General features: G+C 42.9%; 1 protein-coding gene across 2 annotated transcripts; it reads left to right on the top strand.

The window, feature by feature from the left end:
- The first annotated feature begins 1104 nt into the window (after positions 1 to 1104).
- On the top strand, positions 1105 to 18093 carry MAT2B (methionine adenosyltransferase 2 non-catalytic beta subunit). Of its 2 annotated transcripts, none has more exons than XM_058677550.1 (7): positions 1105 to 1398; positions 8603 to 8797; positions 12453 to 12567; positions 12752 to 12904; positions 15624 to 15817; positions 17361 to 17474; positions 17839 to 18093. In XM_058677550.1, the coding sequence occupies exons 1-7, from the start codon at positions 1369 to 1371 to the stop codon at positions 18007 to 18009; spliced, it is 972 nt and encodes a 323-aa protein (XP_058533533.1). In that variant the 5' UTR covers positions 1105 to 1368; the 3' UTR covers positions 18010 to 18093. The 2 variants fall into 2 exon arrangements, with proteins under 2 accessions (XP_058533533.1, XP_058533532.1); XM_058677549.1 differs by lacking the exon at positions 1105 to 1398 and adding an exon at positions 3078 to 3245.
- Positions 18094 to 22524: the final 4431 nt, after the last annotated feature.

The following is a 22524-nucleotide window of genomic DNA, read 5'->3' as shown; positions in this document are numbered from 1 at the left end:
AGGCCACAAGCAGGGAGCTGGGTGGGAAGTTGAACTGCTGGGATTAGAACTGGCGCCCATATGGGATCATGGTGCATGCAAGGCAAGGACTTTAGCTGCTAGGCCACCACGCCAGGCCCATGATCTGGAAATTCTTTTTTTTTTTTTTTTTTTTTTAATTATTTATTATTTAACTTCAGTAATTACATTGTATTATGTGACACAGTTACATAGATACTTGGGTTCTCCCCACCCCTCCCCAAACCCTCCCACCATGGTGGATTCCTCCACCTTATTGCATAACCACAGCTCAAGTTCAGTTGAGATTTCCCCATTGCAAGCGTATACCAAACATAGAGTCCAGCATCTTATTGTCCCGTCAAGTTCAACGGTTTCTTAGGTATACCCTCTCTGGTCTGATGACAGAGCCAGCAGAGTATCATCCCAGTCAATTGAAAGCTCCAACATACCATCAGCAAAAATTTACATCATTATGGAATTAATTGACATAGTAATGAGTAACCAATATGTTAAAAGTAAATGTGGGTTCCCAGCCACCTTCTGTGACCACCTCACCTATACTTCAATTTTAGTTTATACACAACATATAACATTCAAAACATAACATGTTATACATAACATCATATCATCTTAAATTAAGGCAAACATGTGGTATTTAACCTTTTGGGATTGGCTCATTTCCCTTAGCATTATGGTTTCCAGTTTGGCCCATTTGGCCACAAATGCTTGGCCAAACTTAGAACTATTTACATCATATTCACAATCAGAAATCAGCCCAATGTTAGTGGAAATAATTTGCTGCCTTTTAATTGCTGTGTAGTTTTACCACCGGTACCTTTTACTGTCCTTTGATAGAGTTAATTTTAAGATCCGGGTGGGTTGGGATAACTTGTATTGGGGAATTTTACTGAAGATGCTCTGTTGCGAAAAGGTGTAACTGAATAAAACGAAGGCATTTTGGAACACCAATCAATCGCATGGTTCTGTCCTTTCCAACTGTAGGCTTTTGCTTTAAGTTCTGCCTAAGCAAAGTGCAGCAAGTCTTCCCAGGAAGTAGTTGGGATTTTGTTTCTTTTTAAACAATTGGTTCTACCGAGTAGTTTTCGTGCAGCCTGGCTTGGCTGGCAATTAAACACGAAAGTTCTCATTGGGTGTTTTCGAGACTACAGCGGGGGAATCAGCTGCCAGTTTACTGCGCTGTGGAAAACTCGATGAGATTCCGGAATTGGAATCAAAATGCTAATTTGAAAGGCCAAGTGAAGCTGCGCCTCGCGTTCTGGCGTGCCTGCGCTCTCTGCAGGCTGAGCAGACAAAGAGCTAGGCGCAGACCCGCCGCCGACCTGTTTTCCCCGAAATAATTCTGGAACAATGCCCGAAGTGCCGGAGGCCATGGAACAGGTAAGTGCGAGCAATTCAGAAAACGAAGACGTCCGCAGTGAGAATTAACTTTAAAAAGCCTTTCCGCGAATGCCTGGTACAAGCAGAGCGGGTGTGTAAAGAAAGAAAACGTTAGGACACAAAAGAACAAACCAACCGTAGTTTTGACCCGGGGCACCCGGGGGCATAGCTCAGGTAAGTCTCCGTGAATGCCGGCGAGAACAACAGCTCCATTTACCAAATGAAATGCAATGAGAGACTGGAAGGTTCTCTAGAAGTGAGGATTCCAGATGCAGTGGGACTCCAGCCCTCTTTGTTTAAATTACACCTGCTCAGGTTACTTTCAATTCCCGGGTGAGCTCTTTACACTTAGCCACCACAGTAAGATGGATACTGTCTGTGCACAGGTGAGCTTTGATTCCCAGGAACCCTTTCCTTGTTAAAGAAAATAATTAAAAACCATACCCAAACATACGCCACTAGAACCAAACCCCATCTACATGGCAAGCCTCTAAGTGGGTTTTTAACCTCATTCAAGGCAAGGCTGTCTGAGAATCAAAATGATAATTGTGCTTGTCTCTAAATCCTCTTCGCGGGGAGTACCATTGTTTTTTTTTCTAAAAACAACTAAAAACAGAGTTTTTAAAGGATGATTAAGAATTTGGGTCTATTCCGTCAGCCCTCATTTCCGCATGCCCTTTCTTGTCTGCTGAATATAATGCTAAATTTATGATCATCAAAGACTTGATTTGAAATAAAATTAAAAAGCGGGTGCCTCAGGCTGTCTCCAGTCCAGTTCCGAAGAAACTTAGGAATTTACGCGAAGAAGGAACTGAATTCTCCCTGGATGGGATGGGGACAAGGAAAAGTCAAGCTCTGACGTAGTAACATTTTTTGAAAAAAGTTGACACCATTTTTGGTTTATGATGCGGGGATCAGGAACCCGAGGCCTGCTTAGCAAAAGTCCAGTGGTGATCCTTTGGTGGGCGCCGTTTCGTTATCCTGGGATCTACAGCATAGCAAGGCAGCCCTTGGGGTGGGGAACCCTGAGCCTGCTGAGTCTCGTCGGGATCAGGCATCCCGGGTACTTCCGGCCCAATCCCTTGAGTCCTGTAGATCCCGACTTTCAATGGGATTTCCTTTAATTTGAGAAGCTGGCCCGGGCAGTGGAAGAACTGGGGCTGCAGTGAAATCCCCCATAAACCGGTGGGGTGTCCCTGGCTCTGCCCGTTCCCCTTCTAATCAATCAAGAGTAAACTCCAGAAGACACCGAAGAGGTGCACAGATCGTTCATCGTCCACTCCCCTAACACCTTTTTAAATTAATTAAAAGTAGTGTCACATTTTTGAAGTTTCACACGTGTTTTTTTTTTTAAGACATTACAGAAGCGCAAATAAGTTCCTGAGACAACAACTTATGTCCGATCTCTTTCAAAAGCTTAAAACTCTAATCCTTAAAGCTCTTGGGTTTCACCCTCTGTTGACTTCTTAGGCTCTGCATAAAGACTAAAAAAGTAAAACTCTAAGAAGTACAAGCAAGGGCACGCTGGGGAGCCACGCTTTAGGTCAGCGTCTTTATTCCGTGTTATCACTTTAAGATTCGGCGCGTGGGCTGGGGCGCGTCCCGCGTGCGCCCGCCCCCTTTCGGTGACGCCTTCCGAGCACGGCCAATCCGCGGGCGCGGCGGTGGCGGAGGAAGCCGGAAGTGGCGCGCGGGCGTCGGTTGGGGCCTAGCGGAGGCGGGCGGCGGCGCGGGGCTGTCGGGGAGGCGGCGGCCGCTCGGGCGGCGATCTCAAGACGGCGGGCATGGTGGGGCGGCAGAAGGAGCTCTCCATTCACTTCGTGCCCGGGAGCTGCCGGCTGGTGGAGGTGAGGGAGCCGGCGCGGCGGTGCGAGCTCCCCGCCGGGAGTGTTTACCTGGGCGGGTCTGTCCGCTGTTTCTCGAACAGAGAGGGTGTCTTGTTTTGTTGTCATTGTGGCGGGAGGAAGGCAGCTCCTTGGGGAGGACGGTACCCGGGGATGCTCGGCGGCCGAGCTCGGGTTGGCACACCACTGCGCGCGGCCGAGCGGTGGGAGCGGAAGGAACCCCGTGTCTGAGCGTGCGGGGCTTCAGAGCCGGGGGTCGGGGGAGACCCTGCTGGGCTGTGGGGTGGACGTCCAGGCTGGACCAGCCCTGGTCGGGGTCCACCTCTGCGCGTCTTGTGGACTGGAGAGGGTTGATTTTCAGAACGCATGTTTTTCATACCTTCAGAAAGTTAGTGGATTGAGTGTGTTTAAATCGTCTTGGGGCTTGGAGGGTAAATGAGTGCCGCACGCAGTTCCAGTTGATGCTGTTGATGTAAACGCGTGCTTGTTGCTTCGTGTGTGTGTGTGAGAGATAGCAGAGAGCGCGTAATCTACTTGTACAGGATTTCAGTAATGTGACAGTGGCGTTTAATGTTTTCTTTTGTTAAAAATCAAAGAACTGAGATCCGGGCACATTTTACTAAAAACCTGTGAAATGAAAACTCGTGTTTAACTCACTGTGGAGAATGAGAACTCTTTTAGGATTACTGCTGGGGGCGGGAGGAGCATCCTGCGGTGGTGCGTTACAGTAGGGTGACAGCAGTTAGACCAGACCTGCCGAGGTAGTTAAGGAGTCTGAAGGTTGGTTAAAGTCCGGGTCTATCACTGTGGGTAAGCAGCCTTGCAGCGACCCATGAGTGAAGTGTGAAACTGTTAGCTGTAAAAAGAGCTGAGGGCCCGGCGCGATGGTTCAGTGGCTAAATCCTCATCTTACAAGCCCTGTGATCCTATGTGGGTGTCCATCGGTGCCCTGGCTGCTCCTCTTCCCATCCAGCTCCCTGCTTGTGGCCTGGGAAAGCAGACAAAGGTCCAAAGCCTTGGGAGCCTGCACCAGCGTGGGAGACCCGAAAGAAGCTCTTGGCTTCTGGCTTCCGATCAGCTCAGCTGCAGTGGTTGCAGCCACTTGGGGAGTGAACCAGCGGATGAAAGATCTTTCTGTTTCTCCTCTCTGTAAATCTGCCTTAACAATAAAAATAAGTAAGCCTTTAAAAAAAAATCCTGAAAATATACTACTAAGGTTAAACAATATCCCTTTCCAAGTGAGGGTGATATTTCACTCTTCTAGGACATTTTTAAAACTTTGATTGTAGTTCAGATAGGTAATTAACTGATTAATTTGGAAGTCAGTGCGGGAGAGAGACAACTGTCTTCGGTCCTTGGGGCTTGTTGCCCATGATGGCGACGGTTCATGCTGGGTCAGACCAGAGTCGGGAGCTTCATCTGGGCTTCTCCCATGGGTGACAGGTGCCCAAACACTTGTACAGCCTTCCACTGCTTTGCCAGGGCATTAACAGGGAGTTAGATTGAAAGTGGAGGATATGAGATCGAAAGCAGTGTCCATATGGGATGCCGCCATCACCTGTTGCAGCTTTTTTCACCTGCTAGCAACACTGACCCTGCTAGAACATTTTTGCTATGAATTAATCAGCTAAAGTGTAAATCACTGTCCCAGAAGGCTGTTGGGTCGTTTAGACAGCGTTTCCCACCATTGCCTTTAGGAGTACACTGTGATACCTAGCACGGTAAGAACCGTTCACTTATACATACAGCATATTTTTTTTAAAGATTTATTTATTTTATTACAAAGTCAGATATACAGAGAGGAGGAGAGACAGAGAGGAAGATCTTCCGTCCGATGATTCACTCCCCAAGTGACCGCAACGGCTGGTGCTGCGTGGATCCAAAGCCGGGAACCAGGAACCTCTTCTGGGTCTCGCACGTGGGTGCAGGGTGCCAAAGCTCTGGGCCATCCTCAGCTACTTTCCCAGGCCACAAGCAGGAAGCTGGATGGGAAGTGGAGCTGCCGGGATTAGAACTGGCTCCCATATGGGATACCAGGGCGTTCAAGGCGAGGACATTAGCCTCTAGGCCACGCCGCAGGACCCCATGCAGCATTTTTAAAGAAAATTTTGGTACAGGCAAATCTGATTGCCTGAAGTGGGTGAATTCCGTGTATCTAAGAGTTTCCACAAAAAGGGGTAGGTATGGTTAAAATACCTTAAACTTGTTGGATGTGTGTAATGTAATAGAAAAGAATGTTCAGGCAAACATTTTTAATCCTTTATTATACCTTGTGTGACCTAGGCAGGCTTTTGTTCCGAGTCTGTTGAAATGCTTGCGTATCCCCTGTGTTTTGAACGACCAAACTAAGTTTTGGAATGATTGACCAAAGTAATTTTTAGGGGAATTGTTTCCTTGCTAGAGAATATGTAGAATTCAACAAAACAGTGTACTTTAAAATGCTTTGGGTAGAATTCCGGTCAAATCGAAACTGAAAAGTAAGAGGAAACGTTTTTTATTTTTGTTTGGCATCTCTTAATTATAGAATAATGTATATCTCACAGGCACAGTGAACTTAAAGTCAAAATGAAAAATGAAAAAAAAGAAGTTTTTGCTTATTTTTAGTTAGATGGCAACAGGTGGCCTGAGGAAAAGTTAGCTAACTCACAAAGGTGAAACTGTTTCCTCATCGTATCCAGCCCCTTTATTGTAAGGATAGTATGGAATATGTTAGAATAGCAAAAGTTGAAATATGGAAGAGCATTAATCATCTTGTCCGCATACAACGTTTACCAACAAGCTACTAGATTGAAAGGGGTGTTGTTTCTCAGTTCACTGTAGTGGTGGAGCAGTTAAAATTTTAGTATTTCAAGAAGCCAAATTTAAGATCAGAGGATTGAAATAAACTTTATTGTGTTTGACCTTACCCCAGAAGCAAGAAAACTGAATATCTTGTTTTGGCTTCTCACTTCTGCACTTTTATTCTGGACAAAATCTTTAACATCTAGACTTCAGATTCCTCACTTTAAAAATAACAGAGTGGAACAGCCTTAACAAGGCTATTCTTACCATGAAAAGTACAGATGTGTGTTTATGTAACACTTGGTAGTTTTCGAAGACAAGCTTGTGCAGTATCATTTCCTTTTCAGTAAATGCTTGCACTTTAGCTCCCTGCTCCTTTAATAAACACATCACAAGCACTGTCTCATCTGACTGTTGAACATTCTATTCTTGGAATATTGCATGTTACCTCAGGGTGTAAGGATATAGAAATAGATTATCAACCAACAACTCCAGCGATTTTAACTGAAATGTATTTGTATTCCCAGCAGAACCTTTATCTTCTGGAAACGTAATATTGGGGACCAGTGTGGTACAGTGGGTTAAGCCACCAGCTGAGATGCCGGCATACCATCTGGGCACCAGTCTCAGCTGGGCTGCTCCACCTCTGACCCGGCTCCCTGCCACGTGCCTGGGAAAGCAGCGGGAGATGGCCAGGATACTCGAGCCTCTGCTACCCATGTGGGAGGCAGAGATGGGGGGTTCTGGGGCTCCTGGCTTTCACTTGGCCCTTGGGGCCAGTTTGAGTAGTGAATCAATTTATGGTAGGTCTCTGTTGTTTTCTCTGTATAACTCAGAAAGCAAAACAAAAACTTCAGTGTTGGAGGTAGGCCAATAGTTAGCCTACTGTTTTTTTTTTAATTAAAAAAAAAAAAAGGTTAAGCATAAGTTTATCTTGGTGAAAAAAAGTTTGAAAACCAGGCATAATTTTTCACAATATGCATTTTCCATTGACTCTTTTTATAAGATGTAGTGGTGACAGACATCATTACCAATAATAAAATGAGAGAAAGACTTACTTTACAGAGCCAATGATGTACATGGATTGTAATTCACTGTTTAACACTTGGTGAATTTTTTTTTAAGATTTATTTATTTTTATTGGAAAGACGGATATACAGAAAGGAAGAGAGACAGAGAGGAAGATCTTCTTCTGTCTGATGGTTCACTCCCCAAGTGAGCTGCAACAGCTGTAGCTGAGCCAATCCGAACCCAGGATCCAGGAGCTCTTCCGATCTCCCACACGGGTGCAGGGTCCCAAAGCTTTGGGCCGTCCTCAACTGCTGTCCCAGGCTACAAGCAGGGAGCTGGATGGGAAGTGGAGCTGCCAGGATTATAACTGGCGACCATATGGGATCCCAGCACGTGCAAGGCGAGGACTTTAACCACTATGCTATCGCACCGGGCCCACTTGGTGAATTTCAAATACTTAAACTTAGCATTTCTTTTTAAGGGAGAAAGGTACTATCATTTCTAGAAAAGGAGATATTACACAATTTAAACCCTTTCCTAAATAATGGTGGATTCTTAGTTTCTGTATGTAAATTTTTTCTTTTTAGTAGTCATACAGATCATTTTAAAATACTTTGTGTTTTTTACTGTCTGCTTCTCAGCACTGCTTTAAATATTACACGTAGGTGAATTAGAGTTACACAGGAAAGTTTATCACTTTGGTTAAATTTAGAAAACATGTTAATGTGGTTAGAACCAGAATCATTTTTGCTTACCTAAATTCCTTTGAAATGTTGACTGATTCCCTTACTCAGATCTGTAAATACAAGATAAATTGATATTTCAAAGAAAATATAGGATTAAAAGCTAAAGACTACAAATGTCAAGAAAAGATATTAGAAATATAACTAGAATACTTAAACCATAGAGTAAGTGAAGTTAAAACTGGAGTTGTGCTTTTTTTTTTAAAGATTTATTTATTTTTATTGGGAAGGCAGATTTTACAGAGAGAAGGAGAGAGAGAGATCTTCTGTCTGCTGGCTCACTCCGCAAATGGCTGAGGTGCCGGAGCTTACCCAGTCCATAGTTAGGAGCTTCTTTCAGGTTCTCTCTTGCAGGTGCTGGGTCCCAGTGCTTTGGACCATCCTCTGCGGCTTTCCCAGGCCACAAGTGGGAGCTGGAAGGGAAGTGGAGCAGCTGGGACATGAACTGGCGCCAATATAGGATGCTGGCACTTGGAGGAGGATTGGCCAGTGAACCAACATGGAAGCCCTAGTTGTACATAGTTAATCTGAATAGCAGAATTGGTATTGTTTGGTTGACATCAGTCATAAGAAACAATGTTTTCCATTATCCACGCAGGAAATGCAATTCTAGCTATGCAGATCTTGGAGTGTCATTCTAAGTTTTTTTGGGGGGAGGGCACTAAGGTTAGTAAAACTTAATGTATTTGCTGATACAGTTAAATTTTTAGAACTGGCCTTTAGATATTAAATATGCATCAAACTGCTTACATTTGACAAATTCACCGAACAATGGTGAAAGCTTGATTTTCAAAGTAAACGATTCTTCTTTGCCCTACCTTTTAGGAGGAAGTTAATATTCCCAGTAGGCGTGTTCTGGTCACTGGTGCCACTGGGCTTCTCGGCAGAGCTGTACACAAAGAATTTCAGCAGAATAACTGGCATGCCGTTGGCTGTGGTTTTCGAAGAGCAAGACCAAAATTTGAACAAGTTAATCTGTTGGATTCTGATGCAGTTCATCACATCGTTCATGAATTCCAGGTACAATTTAGTCTGTTCCTTTTGTTATATATGAACTGTTTTTAAGAATTGCTTCATTGGAGCAGAACATATCTTAATTTCATGTACTTGAAAACTTTAACTGTTGAACAGTAACAATATGTAGTATGCTTTCTGTTAGTATGGCAAGGTGCATGTAGTTAGATTGAGTTATATGTTGATAAAGATAAAAATATGAATTATACAAATGTTGCTGCAGTGCCTTCTCAGTACTATTTTCTTTTTTTTTTTTTTTTTAATGTATTTTTGGTGATAGTTGATTAGGGTGATAAAGGTCAAGGCTACAGGAAGGTGGGTGAGATCACCATTTCCACATTCTCTATCTTTTTTTTCTTTCTTCTTCCATATCTGGGGGGAGTGAGGGTGGCAAGCAGAGAAGCCACATCCAGCCTCCCAAACGGCTCTGCACCCTGGGAGGGAGGACAGCCACCCACTGGTTGACATAGTCCACGCTGGAGTCTCCTTTTGCCCAGATATTCACTGCCAACACTTGGCTGGGGTAGCTGATCAATTTCTTTTATCCTCTGTCCTCTGTTGTGGTACCAGGTGTCCTCTGCAGGCTCCAGGGTACTGCCATATCCTCCATGTGCACCTGGATATGCTGTCCACTGCTCCGTCTAAGCCACTGAGGACGCCCAGCTCTGACACATGCACTCCACTGTCAGAACATGGAACCTGCAATTCTCTCCATGGTTGGGGTTCTGAGTCCAGCAGTTTAGTTTGGGGGATCCCCCAAAGAAACTTCATATGATGTGATCCTAGACCTGATTCTTGTATGTGCATCCCAGTACAGGGTCTGGCACAGTCTGTCACCCAAATCAGCCTACATTCACAGAGTTGTAATTGCTGGGTCAGTTGTCTCCAGCCCTGTCTTCTGTGCAAACCAATGAGGGTTGCAGTCGAGCTCAATCCTGCCCACCACACACTCGGCCCTTACACTAACCAGTGGGATCTGCAGGCTAGTCAGAATGACCCGCAATAAGCCCCACCAAGCCCAACTCCTGCCCAGGTTCCTGTGCTTGCCAATATGTGCAGCAGATTGGTTCTGTCTGTGCCACGTCCCGTTCAGCTGTCATACATGTCAATGGGCATTGAAGGCTAGTTGAACCCACCCAGCCCCACTATCCAGCCCACATATGTGCTGTCAGTTGCCACTGTGTAGCCATTCCTGTCCGAGTCCTGGTTCTCATGCTCACCAGTCAGAGTGGCAACCCGGGAAGGAGGTGCACACTGTTTCCCTACTGGACCCATTCTCACTGCTGAATCCTGCATTCTCCAGATGGTTTGGAAGGTTACCTTGATAGAATTAGCCCTCCGTGCCAGCATTTGCCAGCTGATGCTGCGGCAAAGCCTAAACAACCCACATGCACTCTGGCTTATGCATGCACCAGTAGGAATAGTCAGCCAAGCCTGGCTTTTCCCTCATCCAGCCCACATGAGGCCAGCAGGTGTTGTAGCCCTGCTCTGCCTGGTCTGCCCCATCCCAACTCACACTATCCAGGAGTGAGGGTCCAACAGGGGAGTCTTACACATCCCCTCTACTGGCTTCGCCCTCACCCCCACTGGGTCCCATTTGTGTAGCCCAATCTGGCATGGCCCACCTCAACTTGGCATTTGCCAGTGGGTACTTTAGCCTCACTGAGCCTGACCTTCCCTCAGTTCCATCTCATGCTGGTTGGGGCTGTAGCCTAGTCCAACCCAGCTAGCCCCTGGTCCTGGCTCTCATGGGAACTGGCATTTGTTGCAACTGAACCTGGCCTGAGCCACACTCCGTTCTGGTGTTCGGATTTGCCTGCAGGTGATGTGAACTGGTCCTGCCTGGTTCCCCCCCAACCTGTGCCAGCTGTATGCTGGTTCTCATGAACACACCCCCGACCCAGTCCTCAGTGCTATTTGCTGCGCAAATGTTTTGCGTATGTTCTATGAAGCCTACAATATAAAGAATATATTATCATTTCTTTTTTAGAATTTTTTTTGTATCATCATTTCTCATTTAGAACTGAGAAAGCAGTCTTCCAGTGCTCTAAGTGAGTTGTCCATGGCCACAGGAAGGTTACAGAAAAAAGCTAAGGTTTGTTGTTCTTTGATCAAATCTAGAGAACTTTTTTTGACTTTTTTGTATTTATTTGAAAGGCAGATTTACAGAGAGATGGACAGATAGAAAGAAAGATCTATCCACTGGTTCATTCCTCAAATGACTGCAACAACCAGAGCCGAGCTGGTCTGTGTCCTGGAGATTTTTACTCATCTCACACATGGGTGCAGGGTTCCAGGGACTTGAGCAGCCATCCTCCAATTGCTTTCCCAGGCTATAAGCAGGGAGCTGGATGGGACACAAACCGATGCCAATATGGATGCCACCACTTGTAGGTGGAGGATTGGCCTTTTGAGCCTTTGTGCCAGGCCCCGTATTCTTTCTTAAAGTGTAGCTCAGGGAACAGCTACAAACACTTGGGAAACTTGTTCTCAGGCCTCACTCCTAAAGATTTGAAAAGATTTAAAAGAAAATGTATGTTTGAGAGCGTGAAAAGGAAACAGAACAGAAAACTTTCATCAGCTGGTTCATTCCCCAACTGCTAGGGACATCTCAGGTTGAGCCAGATGGAGATGTGGAGCCAGACACAGTCCAGGTTTCCGTGTACGTGCAAGGACAGACCCACTGGAGCTGTCACTTGCTGCCTCACAAAGCTGGAATTGAGGAGGCAGAGATAAAACCCTGGCGCTGGGACACGGAGTGTGGATTTGGGGCTTAACTGCGAGTCCAGACACCTGTAACCAGTTCTAGTAAATGCTACATTTTAAGAAGTACCACAGGGTAACCATATTCATGTTTTAAAACAACACTTCAGCTTCCCTAAATGGTGATCAAGAATGAGGAAACAGTCTGCTCATTGCATTTCGGAGGCCTTCCAGAGTTTTAGTTCCTGTTGTTCCACTTTTAGTATATGTGCTGCCGAAGTCTGTGGGAGTGAAGTGCATGTTCCATTTGAAGGACCTGTTGTATTCTGTTTTGGTGTCTGTCACTTTATATTGAAACCATCTCCTTTCATATCTTTCCTACTAGACTATGAAATCCTTACTCTACTGCAATACCTGTGACAGGTGGCATCCTAAATGCTCAAACGGGGAAGTGATTTTTTTTTTTTTTGCTTTTTTTTATATATATATATTTTTTCATTGATTACATTGTATTATGTGATACAGTTTCGTTGGGAAGTGATTATTTTTATAGGTTGTTAATTTGCTTTAAATGACCATGTAAGATGTAGACTTATCAGTTCAATTTGAAAATGAAGTGTTACGCCTGAAACAGGTTTATTTATTTTGTTAATTATGTGAAGAGTAGCTTTTCTCCCATCCAGATTAGGGAACAAAGTTTATTTTGTTTTATAAACATAGTTGTTGACATGTTTTTTCCCTCTTATTTTGTCTAGGAAATACTAATTGCTCTTTGCCTTTCAGGTATCATGTATGTGTTTTAAGGTTGTAAATACATTGGGGAATGGTGTTTAAAATAATATTGATTTATTCGTAGCTGAAGGAATATTGATTTAATGAGCCTTTTCTCTGTGTACTCTAGAAGAGTTGTAATTCTATGTTCTATTTTCTATTAAAACATACCTTGTTTAACTTCTAGCCTCATGTCATAGTGCATTGTGCAGCAGAGAGAAGACCAGATGTTGTAGAAAATGAGCCAGATGCTGCCTCGCAACTTAATGTGAATGCTTCTGGGAATTTAGCAAAGGAAGCAGGTAATAATTACTTTGTTAAGTCTTCATAAAATGTCGAATGATCACTTATTTCTTCAAGTTTAATGGATCATTTGTCAGATTTGCTTTTATGTTTCACAAAGCACAAATCATTGTAAATTCAATTGAATAGTAATGCCTTGTAAAAATTTAATAAATTTGTCTCCTGTTTTTTCTATTTTTGTAGCTGCAGTTGGAGCATTTCTCATCTACATTAGCTCAGATTATGTGTTTGATGGAACAAATCCACCTTATAGAGAGGAAGATATGCCAGCTCCCCTGAATCTTTATGGCAAAACAAAATTAGAAGGAGAAAAGGCTGTACTGGAGAATAATTTAGGTAAGTTAGAATTTCTTCAGCCGCTTTTAGTTCATACATTTTTAATAAATTAATGAATGTACATCAGTAAAGAAAAAATACGGTATAATTAAAAGGAATATAAGAATTTAGAAAACCCTTCAGGATAGCTTCTGGATTTTCTCCACTGTCTTTATACACACACACACACAACTTTGTGTGTAGAGAAAAGATCATATAGGACAAATTTATATATTGAAAGATCAGAAGAGCGTCATTTCTGTTAGATTGAGGTATTCTATGTATGTTTTTTTCCCTTCACGTGTTTGTGTGCGAAGGGTACACGTGTAAAATAATTTAAAAAAGAAATTTAAAATTGTAAAGAATTAGAGTTCTCTTAAATGACAGATTGAGAGGTTTTCCAACTGTCACTTCACACTCCAAAGGGGTGCAGTACCTGGCATGGATCAGGCTGAAGCTGGAAGCCAGGGGCGTCTTCTGGGTCTACCACGTTGTTGCAGTGGGCCAAGTAGTTGGGCCATCCTTTGCTGCTTTTCCAGTCACGTTAGCAGGATTGGTAAATGCTGGTGCCACAGGTGGCAATTTCACCTGCTTAGCAGCATTGCTGCCAAAGAAGGTAATTTTTAAGTTGATAGTTTTGTATGGCATGGCCGTTGGAAGCAAGAGGGTTCCCCACTCCTGCCCCAGACTGTATCATGTCCTTGAAAAACTGTTGGACACCTTATTCTTGTTACTTGATTTTTTTTTTCTTTTCTGTGGGGTATAAATTAATCCTTAAATTACCCTTGACTGTATCCATATCTGAGTCTGCCATTGTGCTGGTGTAGCAGAATAAAGGCGATTAGCACATTTGTAAAGAATAGAAATTTACTTTTTACAGTTTTAGAGTTAGAAAGTTCAAGGTCAAGTTTCTAGCATCTGGTCGGTGCAGTCTGCATCCTCCAGCGGGAGGAATACTGGATCCCTACATAGCAGAAGAGCAAAAAATGGGTGAACCCCCATCAAGCCCTTTTATAAAGACACTAATTCATCAGGTTAGAATCCTTATGATCCTAAAAGGCTGTACTTTATAGTTGCATTGCATTGGGGATTAAGTTTCAAAGTGAATTGTTGGAGAGGCCAAAGCATTCAAACCATGGGAATACTTACATTCTGTATGAAGTCTGTTTTATCTTACAAGTAACTGAGTACTGCGTAAAGAAGTTTGTTTTGGACCTGGCGCCGTAACGTAGCGGCTAAAGTCCTAACCTTGAACACGCTGGGATCCCATATGGGTGCTGGTTCTAATCCCAGCAGCCGTACTTCCCATCCAGCTCCCTGCTTGTGGGCTGGGAAAGCAGTCGAGGACAGCCTTGGGACCCTGCACCCATCTGGGAGACCCAGTAGAGGTTCTGGGCTCGTGGCTTCAGATCAGCTCAGCTTTGGCCGTTGTGGCCACTTGGAGGGTCACTCAACAGACAGAAGATCTTCCTCTGTCTCTCCTCTGCATATCTGACTTTGCAATAGAAATAAAATAAATCTTTTTTAAAAAAAGTTTGTTTTGGCTCAGAGTTGGAGATCTGAGGTCAGGGGCAGCTTCTAGTGAATATCACCTTCTGTTAGTAAAGCCCTGAGCTGGTGCCTGATATCACATAGCACAAGGCAGGGAGCTTGGTTGCGTGTCTGTGGTCTCTTAGGAGCTGTCACTGCTCAGTGAGTGGGTCACCCTGATGTCGTGATCTTGATTATCTCCCAAGGGCCCCCTCTCTTATCACCATGGTTAGGTTCAGTTTCCACCCTGAATCTCTCACAGCTGGAATTAAATCTAACCTATACAAACCATAGCAGCTTGTTTACTAATTGATTTTAATATTCAAAGAAAAGATTGGCTTTCAGTTAAAATGTTTACCTAAAACCTGTAGTAATCCTCATCAGGTACCACTATAAAATCTAAAGACTTCAAAATTTTTAAATCAGCAGTTACAGTAGTGAGAACAGTCAGCTCTACCAGTGATTAATTTTTGCCAAAATTTACTGAAGTCATTGATTTTTTTTCTAAGATTTGTTTTACTTATTTGAAAAATCAGAGATAGATCTTCATTCACTGGTTCACTCCCAAATGGCTGTAATAGCTAGAGCTGGGTCAGGCAGAAGCCAGGAGCTTCTTCCAAGACTCCACATGTGTGAATTCTGCGTAAACATTGGGACATCCATTTTTGCTTTCCCAGGCCATTAGCAGGGAGCTGAATCAGAAATAAAGCAGCCGGGACTTTGACTCATTGGCCATGTGGGATGCTGGCTTCACCAGCGTCGGCTTAGTCCAGTATGCAGAAGTCGACCCCAACAAAAGATTGTTCTCTACATTTAGTGCAGTTTTCAAACTTGGAAATTTGACATAAATTTGAGTATAACAGTGTAATACAAAATAATACAGTCTAGTAGGAATTGTCCTGCTTGCTCCAGAAATTTGCTATATTACATGTATTTTTAGTGAGCACTCGGTCAAGGCTTATTCTTTGTATTTATTTGCTATGAGATATTTTGTTTTGTAATTATTCTGACAATAGAGAAATTAGGTGCAACCTGAATGACAAGACATTTAAAAATATACAGCATCATATTTATTAAATCAGTGTTGAAGGCGAGCTGTGTCAGTTACTTTTATTGATGTGCAAGGGGCCTCCTTAGATAGTGTTAAAATTTTGTCTCTTCAAACCTTAAGAACCAGTCAGCTTTATTATCTACTTCTGTTCATCTCTAGGAGCTGCTGTTTTGAGGATTCCTATTTTATATGGTGAGGTTGAAAAGCTTGAAGAAAGTGCCGTGACCGTTATGTTCGATAAAGTACAGTTCAGCAACAAGTCAGCCAATATGGACCACTGGCAGCAGAGGTTCCCTACACATGTCAAAGATGTAGCCACTGTATGCCGACAGCTGGCAGAAAAGAGAATGCTGGTAAGAGTCTTTGGAAGAAGAAGGGGGCCTGACTTCACTTTGATGCAAGACCTGCTGTCCGGCCTGTTTCCCCCTGCCCCACAGCGTAATTTAAATGTCATAGCTCTACTTGGGTTCTCAGTCAGTGAAAGTTGTAACTACTTTTGTAAAACCCATAGAACAAACAAAAATTGTAGGCTGTATTTATGAAGACTTAAAAATACTATATTGTTCCATGGAAATTTATTCCTGACTTACTGTAGACACCATCATTTCTTTTCATTGCAAAGTGAAAGAAATTTTACATTTTTTTCTTTTGAGTTACAAAATAATCACCTAATGTCTTTTGAGAAATTGATGCCAAGGAGGCATCAAAGGATTAACTGTCTTAGCTGCTTTAGGAATGATTTGAAGAATATTTTTTTTCTTCTAGATAGTTGAATAGGAGTTTGTATTAAACATTTGAAAAAATTGATTCTGAAGTGAAGGAGATTGATCTAGAGTATCAGTAATAGTATAACCCCTTTTAAAATTTATATCCAATATATACTATGATAATATTTAATAATGCTTAGCTCACTTTAAACAATTGGTAACATTTTTGTTTTAGTTGTAGTAAACAGTTAAAAGCCTTCTTTACATTGCCCTGCGTTTCTATAAGAAATTCTGTTTGTCTCTAAGATTCTTACAAATTAAGTGAAATTAGGATATTTGGATTTACTCACTTTAGAAGATCCTTAAGACTGACTGCTAGAGTTTGCCATCTGCAGGGTGGACGTTTCCCCTGTCTGAGACACCTGGGTCATGTCCTTGTTCTGGCCCAGGCCTGGCTTCCTGCTGGTTAGGTGATGCCTCAAGTGTTGGTTGTTGCCTCTGCAGGGCAGGGCTGGATTGAGTTCTGGCTCCCTGCTAGGCTTCACCCAAACCCAGTTGTGGCTGTTTAGGAAATAAAGCAATGCTTGAAAGCTCTCTTACTCTTTCTCAATCTCTTTGCCTCCTCCTAACATCTAATACTCGCGCGTGTGTGTGTGTGTATGTGTGTGTGTGTACTTGGAACTACTTTAACAAATTTAAGTATCTTGTGGAAAGCATTCCAGAAAAGGAAGTTTGCATTTTACTTCCTAGAGCTTTTATTTATTTATTTTTAAGAATTATTTATTTTTATTACAAAGTCAGATATACAGAGAGGAGGAGAGACAGACAGGAAGATCTTCTGTCTGATGATTCACTCCCCAAGTGAGTGCAACGGCTGGTGCTGTGCCAGTCCGAAGCCAGGAGCCAGGAACCTCCTCCAGGTTTCCCATGCGGGCAAAGAGTCCCAAGGCCTTGGGCCATCCTCGACTGCTTTGCCAGTCCACAAGCAGGGTGCTGGAAGGGAAGTGGAGCCGTCATGATTAGAACTGGCGCCCATATGGGATCTGGGCGCGTCCAAGGCTAGGACTTCAGCTGCTAGGCCACCGCTCTGGGCCCCCTAGAGCTTTTAAATTTGTTTCTTTTGCTAGTCCTCCTATTCTGCTCCCCAAAAGGTTGAAACTATTTTGAGTTTTTATTTCATTGTTCTCAGGATCCATCAATCAAAGGAACCTTTCACTGGTCTGGCAATGAGCAGATGACTAAGTATGAAATGGCGTGTGCGATTGCAGATGCCTTCAACCTCCCCAGCAGCCACTTAAGACCTGTGAGTACATGGCAGCTAGAATCTCCAGAGTCCAGCTCCGTCGTGGCAGTGTGTGTCACTGAGGACGTTTTGTTGTGTTGGATGTGTTTAACTTGATTTCTGGGTGCACATCAGAGTGAACTTTGTTTGTATTTGGAAATGTGCACTGTTCTTTTTTCTTCTCTACTCTCTCAGAAAGCCCATGATTATTGATGAAATTTATAGAAGGAAAGTATGTGTTGATTGTGGTAGACATCTTGTTTATGTTTTTCTGTGACAGTTCAAATTAGATATCTTGCATGAAAAGTGAAATGGAGAGTATACAATTCTCAAGAATTTAGAACCTTCATTTACTTTGGATTTTGTTTGTTTTTGTCTTTTAAAGATTACTGACAGCCCCGTCTTAGGAGCACAACGTCCAAGAAACGCTCAGCTTGACTGCTCCAAATTGGAGACCTTGGGCATTGGACAGCGGACACCGTTTCGAATTGGAATCAAAGAATCACTTTGGCCTTTTCTCATTGACAAGAGATGGAGACAGACAGTTTTTCATTAGTTTAGGTGTTACATTTTTTGTTTTTTTAATGAATAGTATAGTATGTGGCACTTTGTAAAGAATAAAGGAAATAGTTTTGTATGAGTACTCTAATTGTGACTCTTAATGATCTTTCAGGTAAAAGATGCTCTTGCACTAGTGAAGTTATCTAAGGAACCTGAAGGGCAGAGCTGCTGTGTCCGCAGGGATGCCGGTCCTCTTGACCGCTTTATTCTGGCTTAACCATCAGCTTCAGTGTGGTGAATTATGAGAGCCAGGGCGAAACATCTGTAGACTTGTGTGTGTGTGTGTGTATGTGTGTGTGGTTTTTTTTTTTTTTTTTTTTTTATTTCAGTAAAATACATTCACTCCTGTAACCTACTTTCAGGTTTTCTGCAACTGTTGATCCTATTCTGATAATTGTTTAAAGTGTGTAAAATAGTATGAAAATCATTGGTGTTCATTATTATTATTATTATTATTTTGCTTGAGCTCAGATCAAAATGTTTGAAGAAAGAAACTTTATTTTTGCAAGTTAAGTACGGTTTTTATGCTTGAGATATTTCAATATGTATATTGGAACTACCACTCGAGGCCTCCTGCTTTTGTAGCAGTGTACAGTGAGCACATGAGAGAGTGTGTGTTTAATGTGTAACTTCCCTTTTCACTCCATGTTGCTAATAATTCATACATGTGATTATTCTAATCCTGTTGGGCCATGTAAGTCCTTTGACATTTCATGAATAATAAATATGTACTGCTGGCATGTAATGCTTAGTTTTCTTGTATTTTCTTTTTTAAATGTAAGGACCAAATATCTATACTAGCCTCCTGTTGGTTTAATTTTGCATTCTTATGTAACATCTAATGCATATAGAAGAATATAATCGATATATTGATACAGAAGGCCACAATAAATGCAAACCTGTGAATCTCCCGCCAACTCCCAGACTTGAGATGTAGAATATTATAGGTACTGTATCTGCTTGTGCCAACTGATTGTTTCTGTAATGAGAATAAATATATAGTCTTGTTATATATTTACGTAGAATACTCCTGAAGGATGTGTGATACTTGAATGTGTTATTTACTGTGCAGTTTTCAGATGGCTTTGTCCTCAGTGATGTTAAGTCATTAATAAGGAAGCCATGCAGGTAGAATGGGTTGTTTGAAGCAGCGTTATCAAACTGCATGCTTTAAAATTAATAGCTGATATCTTACTGATAGGAGTCCTACCCTAGGTCCACTAATGGATTGTGGGGTGTTTTTTTTTTTTTTTTTTTTTAAGATTTTTTGTCTCTTGGAAAGTGAGATTTACAGAGAGAAGAAAGATCTATTCACTGTTTCACTCCCCAAGTGGCCAAAACGGCCAGAGCTGAGCAGAACCAAAACCAGGAGCCAGGAGCTTCTTCCTGGTCTTGCACATGAATGCAGGTTGCTCTTAGGACTGTTCTCGACTGCTTTCCCGGGCCACAAGCAGGGAGCTGGATGGGAAGTGGAACAGCCGGTACATGAACTGGCGCCTATATGGAATCCCAGCCCATGCAAGACGAGGATTTTGGCCACTAGGCTGTCGTGCCAGGCCCCACTGAAGGATTCATATAAATTGAACTCTGCTCATCTGTTTTGCTGCTAAATCACAAGATAATCTATTTCTCTTTCATCTTGAAGATGTAGACAGATTGATCCCATATTTTGGTTCACCGTGTGATCGTGCTGGGTAAAAGCCAGAAACTGGGAACTATCCGGTCTCCTAACTAGCTTTTTGGTTTTTAATTTTGTTTTAACATTGTTCACATAGTTGAGAGGAATGCTGCCCGTGTGGGTCTCTGAGTAGGGTGACAAGGATCGGGTACTGAGGACGGTGGGTGGGATACATGTTTCAGTCTTTTTTTCTTTTTTCTTTGCCATGTCCCCAGGGGATGAGGGGAGGAGGGCTGCTCCTTCTGTCATACCGCATCAGCACCTGGGGGTGGAAGATGGTCCTTTGATGACACCTTAGAGATCCCAAAGTGGGAGAAAGTGTTGTGAGGGTGTTACTTGAATAGTAGCCCTGAGACGGTGTCATTCCTCCAGTGTTGAGAAAATCCAGTTACTGGTCGACAAAGTCCACATTAGTGCATTGTGCACCCCCCAGGTACAGGAACATTCTGTAAAATTTGGCCGGGAGAATTATCCAACTTCCACTTTATCCTCTGATAAGGTAGTTGACGGGACCTAACTATTTGAGCTGTCACTGCTGTCACCTAGGGTGGGCATTAGCAGGAAGCTGTAATCAGGACAGCTAGAATTATACCCAAACATCCAGTAAGGAATGTAAATATCGCATGTGGGACACTGCTACCCCGGGTGCCTTCCTCCTTTGTCTTATTACGTAATGTGATTTTATTTAATTGTACATGTACATGTGTACATTATGTCATGTTTAGGAAATACGCACTCCGTTTTTAACTTTCCCAGGTACTTACAAATTAGTCAGCCTGCCATTTGTATTTGGTCACCAATAAATAAAAGCATTATCTTTCTTTTTCTTTTTAGTTAACATTCATCTACAGCAGTAGAAAGTAAAGAAGTTCCAGAAAATGAATAGCTTTGATCTCATTCTGTAGCCACGCTTGGTTTATCTCAGTCTACAATCATGTCATCTGCAAACAGGGATAATTAATTTACCTCATTTCTTTCTTATATGCTTTTTCCTTCTTTCTCTTGCCTAATTGCTCTGTACTGTAATAAGACTGGAGAGAGCAAACATTCTTATTAGCTTCCAAATTTTAGAGGAAATACGTTCAGCTTTTGTCCAGTGGATATCAATGTTGGCTGTGAGATTACTGTATATGATCTTCATTACGTCACGGTGTATTGTTTCTGCCGGTAAAAGTGTGATGGAATTTGATCATCGTAGTAGATGCTACTCCTTCATGTTTGTTTTGTAATATCTATTTGTAAGGCAGAGTTGAGAGGGAAGAGGGCAATCTTGCACTGGTTCACTCTGCAGGTGGCCTTAATGGCCAGTGCTGGTTCAGGCCTAAGCTCAGAGACTTAACCCCTAGTCTGGTCCTCTGTGTGGGTTTCAGAACCCAAGCACGTGGTCTGTCTTGTGCTTTTGCTGCCACACCTTCTGGGACCTGATGTGGGGTGGTTGTTGGCAGTCTAACTGGTTATGCCACAGTGCTCGCTAAATCCTTTGTGTTTGTGTGGTGTTAGTGGTGATACCTCATTTTTCTTTCCTGATTTGTTACTTGAGGGTTTTTAATTAATTAATTTAGAAAGATGGTTACAGAAATGGGAGAGACAGAGAGACCTTCCATCTGCTGATTCATTCTCCAAATGGCTACAAAGGCTGAAGCTGGACTGGTCCAAGGAGCCAGGAGCTTCTTCCAGGTCTCCCACACACTTAGGTCTTCTTCTCTGTTGCTTTCGCAGTCGCATTATCAAGGAGCTAGATAAAGTGAACCAGCTGGGGTTCAAACTTGTGCCCATATGGAATGCTGGCAACACAGGCAGAGGCTTAATTTGCTACACTTTTTCCTCTTGGTATAGCCAAAGTTTAGATACAGATCAGCTTTTTGAAAACCAATATTTCTTTTTTTTTTTTAAAGATTTATTTATTTTTATTGCAAAGTCAGATATACAGAGAGGAGTAAAGACAGGACGATCTTCCATCCGATGATTCACTCTCCAAAGTGATTGCAACAGCCTGTGCTGTGCCAATCCGAAGCCAGGAGCCAGGAACCTCCTCCAGGTCTCCCACACGGGTGCAGGGTCCCAGGGTGTTGGGCCGTCCTTGACTGCTTTCCCAGCCCACAAGCAGGGAGCTGGGTGGAAAGTGGAGCTGCTGGGATTAGAACCAGTGTCCATATGGGATCCCAGTGCGTTCAAGGCGAGGACTTTAGCCTCTAGGCCACCGTGCCGGGCCCCAAAACCAACTTTTTGTTTCATTTCTAGTATGGGTTCCTACTTGACCCCCACCACCACAAAAAAAAAATAATAATAAAAATTAAGGAAAAGGAACTGTTAAATTCATTTGAAAGCAGTTATAAAGAGAAAAAAGAGAAAACTCATTTTTTGATTCACTGGTTCACTCCTCAAATTGCTGCAGTGTCCAGGGCTAGGCGCGGAAGCCAGGAGCCAGGCACTTCTGCATCTCCCACATGGGTGCTGAACTCCAAGTGCTTGGGCCATCCTTTGCTGCTTCCCAAGACACATGAGCAATGAGCAGGATTGGAAGTGGAGCAGCTGGGACTTAAAACACCCTGTTGTGTGATGCTGGCATGACAGGCCACAATGCCTGAAGTACTTAGTTCTATAAACTTCTGCTTAGTACCGTTTTTGCTATATCCTGAAAACTTTGATATGTAGTGTTTCTATTTCCACTGGCTTCAAGGCATTTTTATCTGTTTCAGTAACCTTCATTTCCAGTGATTCATTCTCCACACCTTTGGCACATGCGGCTGTGTTTTTCTGATACTAGTCTTCCTTAATGGCTATGACTTACTCCAGGCACCACAGCATCTAGAGCAGAGCAAGAACAGATAG

Source organism: Ochotona princeps, chromosome 19, assembly GCF_030435755.1.
Source record: "Ochotona princeps isolate mOchPri1 chromosome 19, mOchPri1.hap1, whole genome shotgun sequence".
In the NCBI taxonomy this organism is placed as follows: Eukaryota; Metazoa; Chordata; class Mammalia; order Lagomorpha; family Ochotonidae; genus Ochotona; species Ochotona princeps.
Note: the sequence above shows the minus strand (reverse complement) of the source record. Positions and strands in the feature narration are given on the sequence as shown.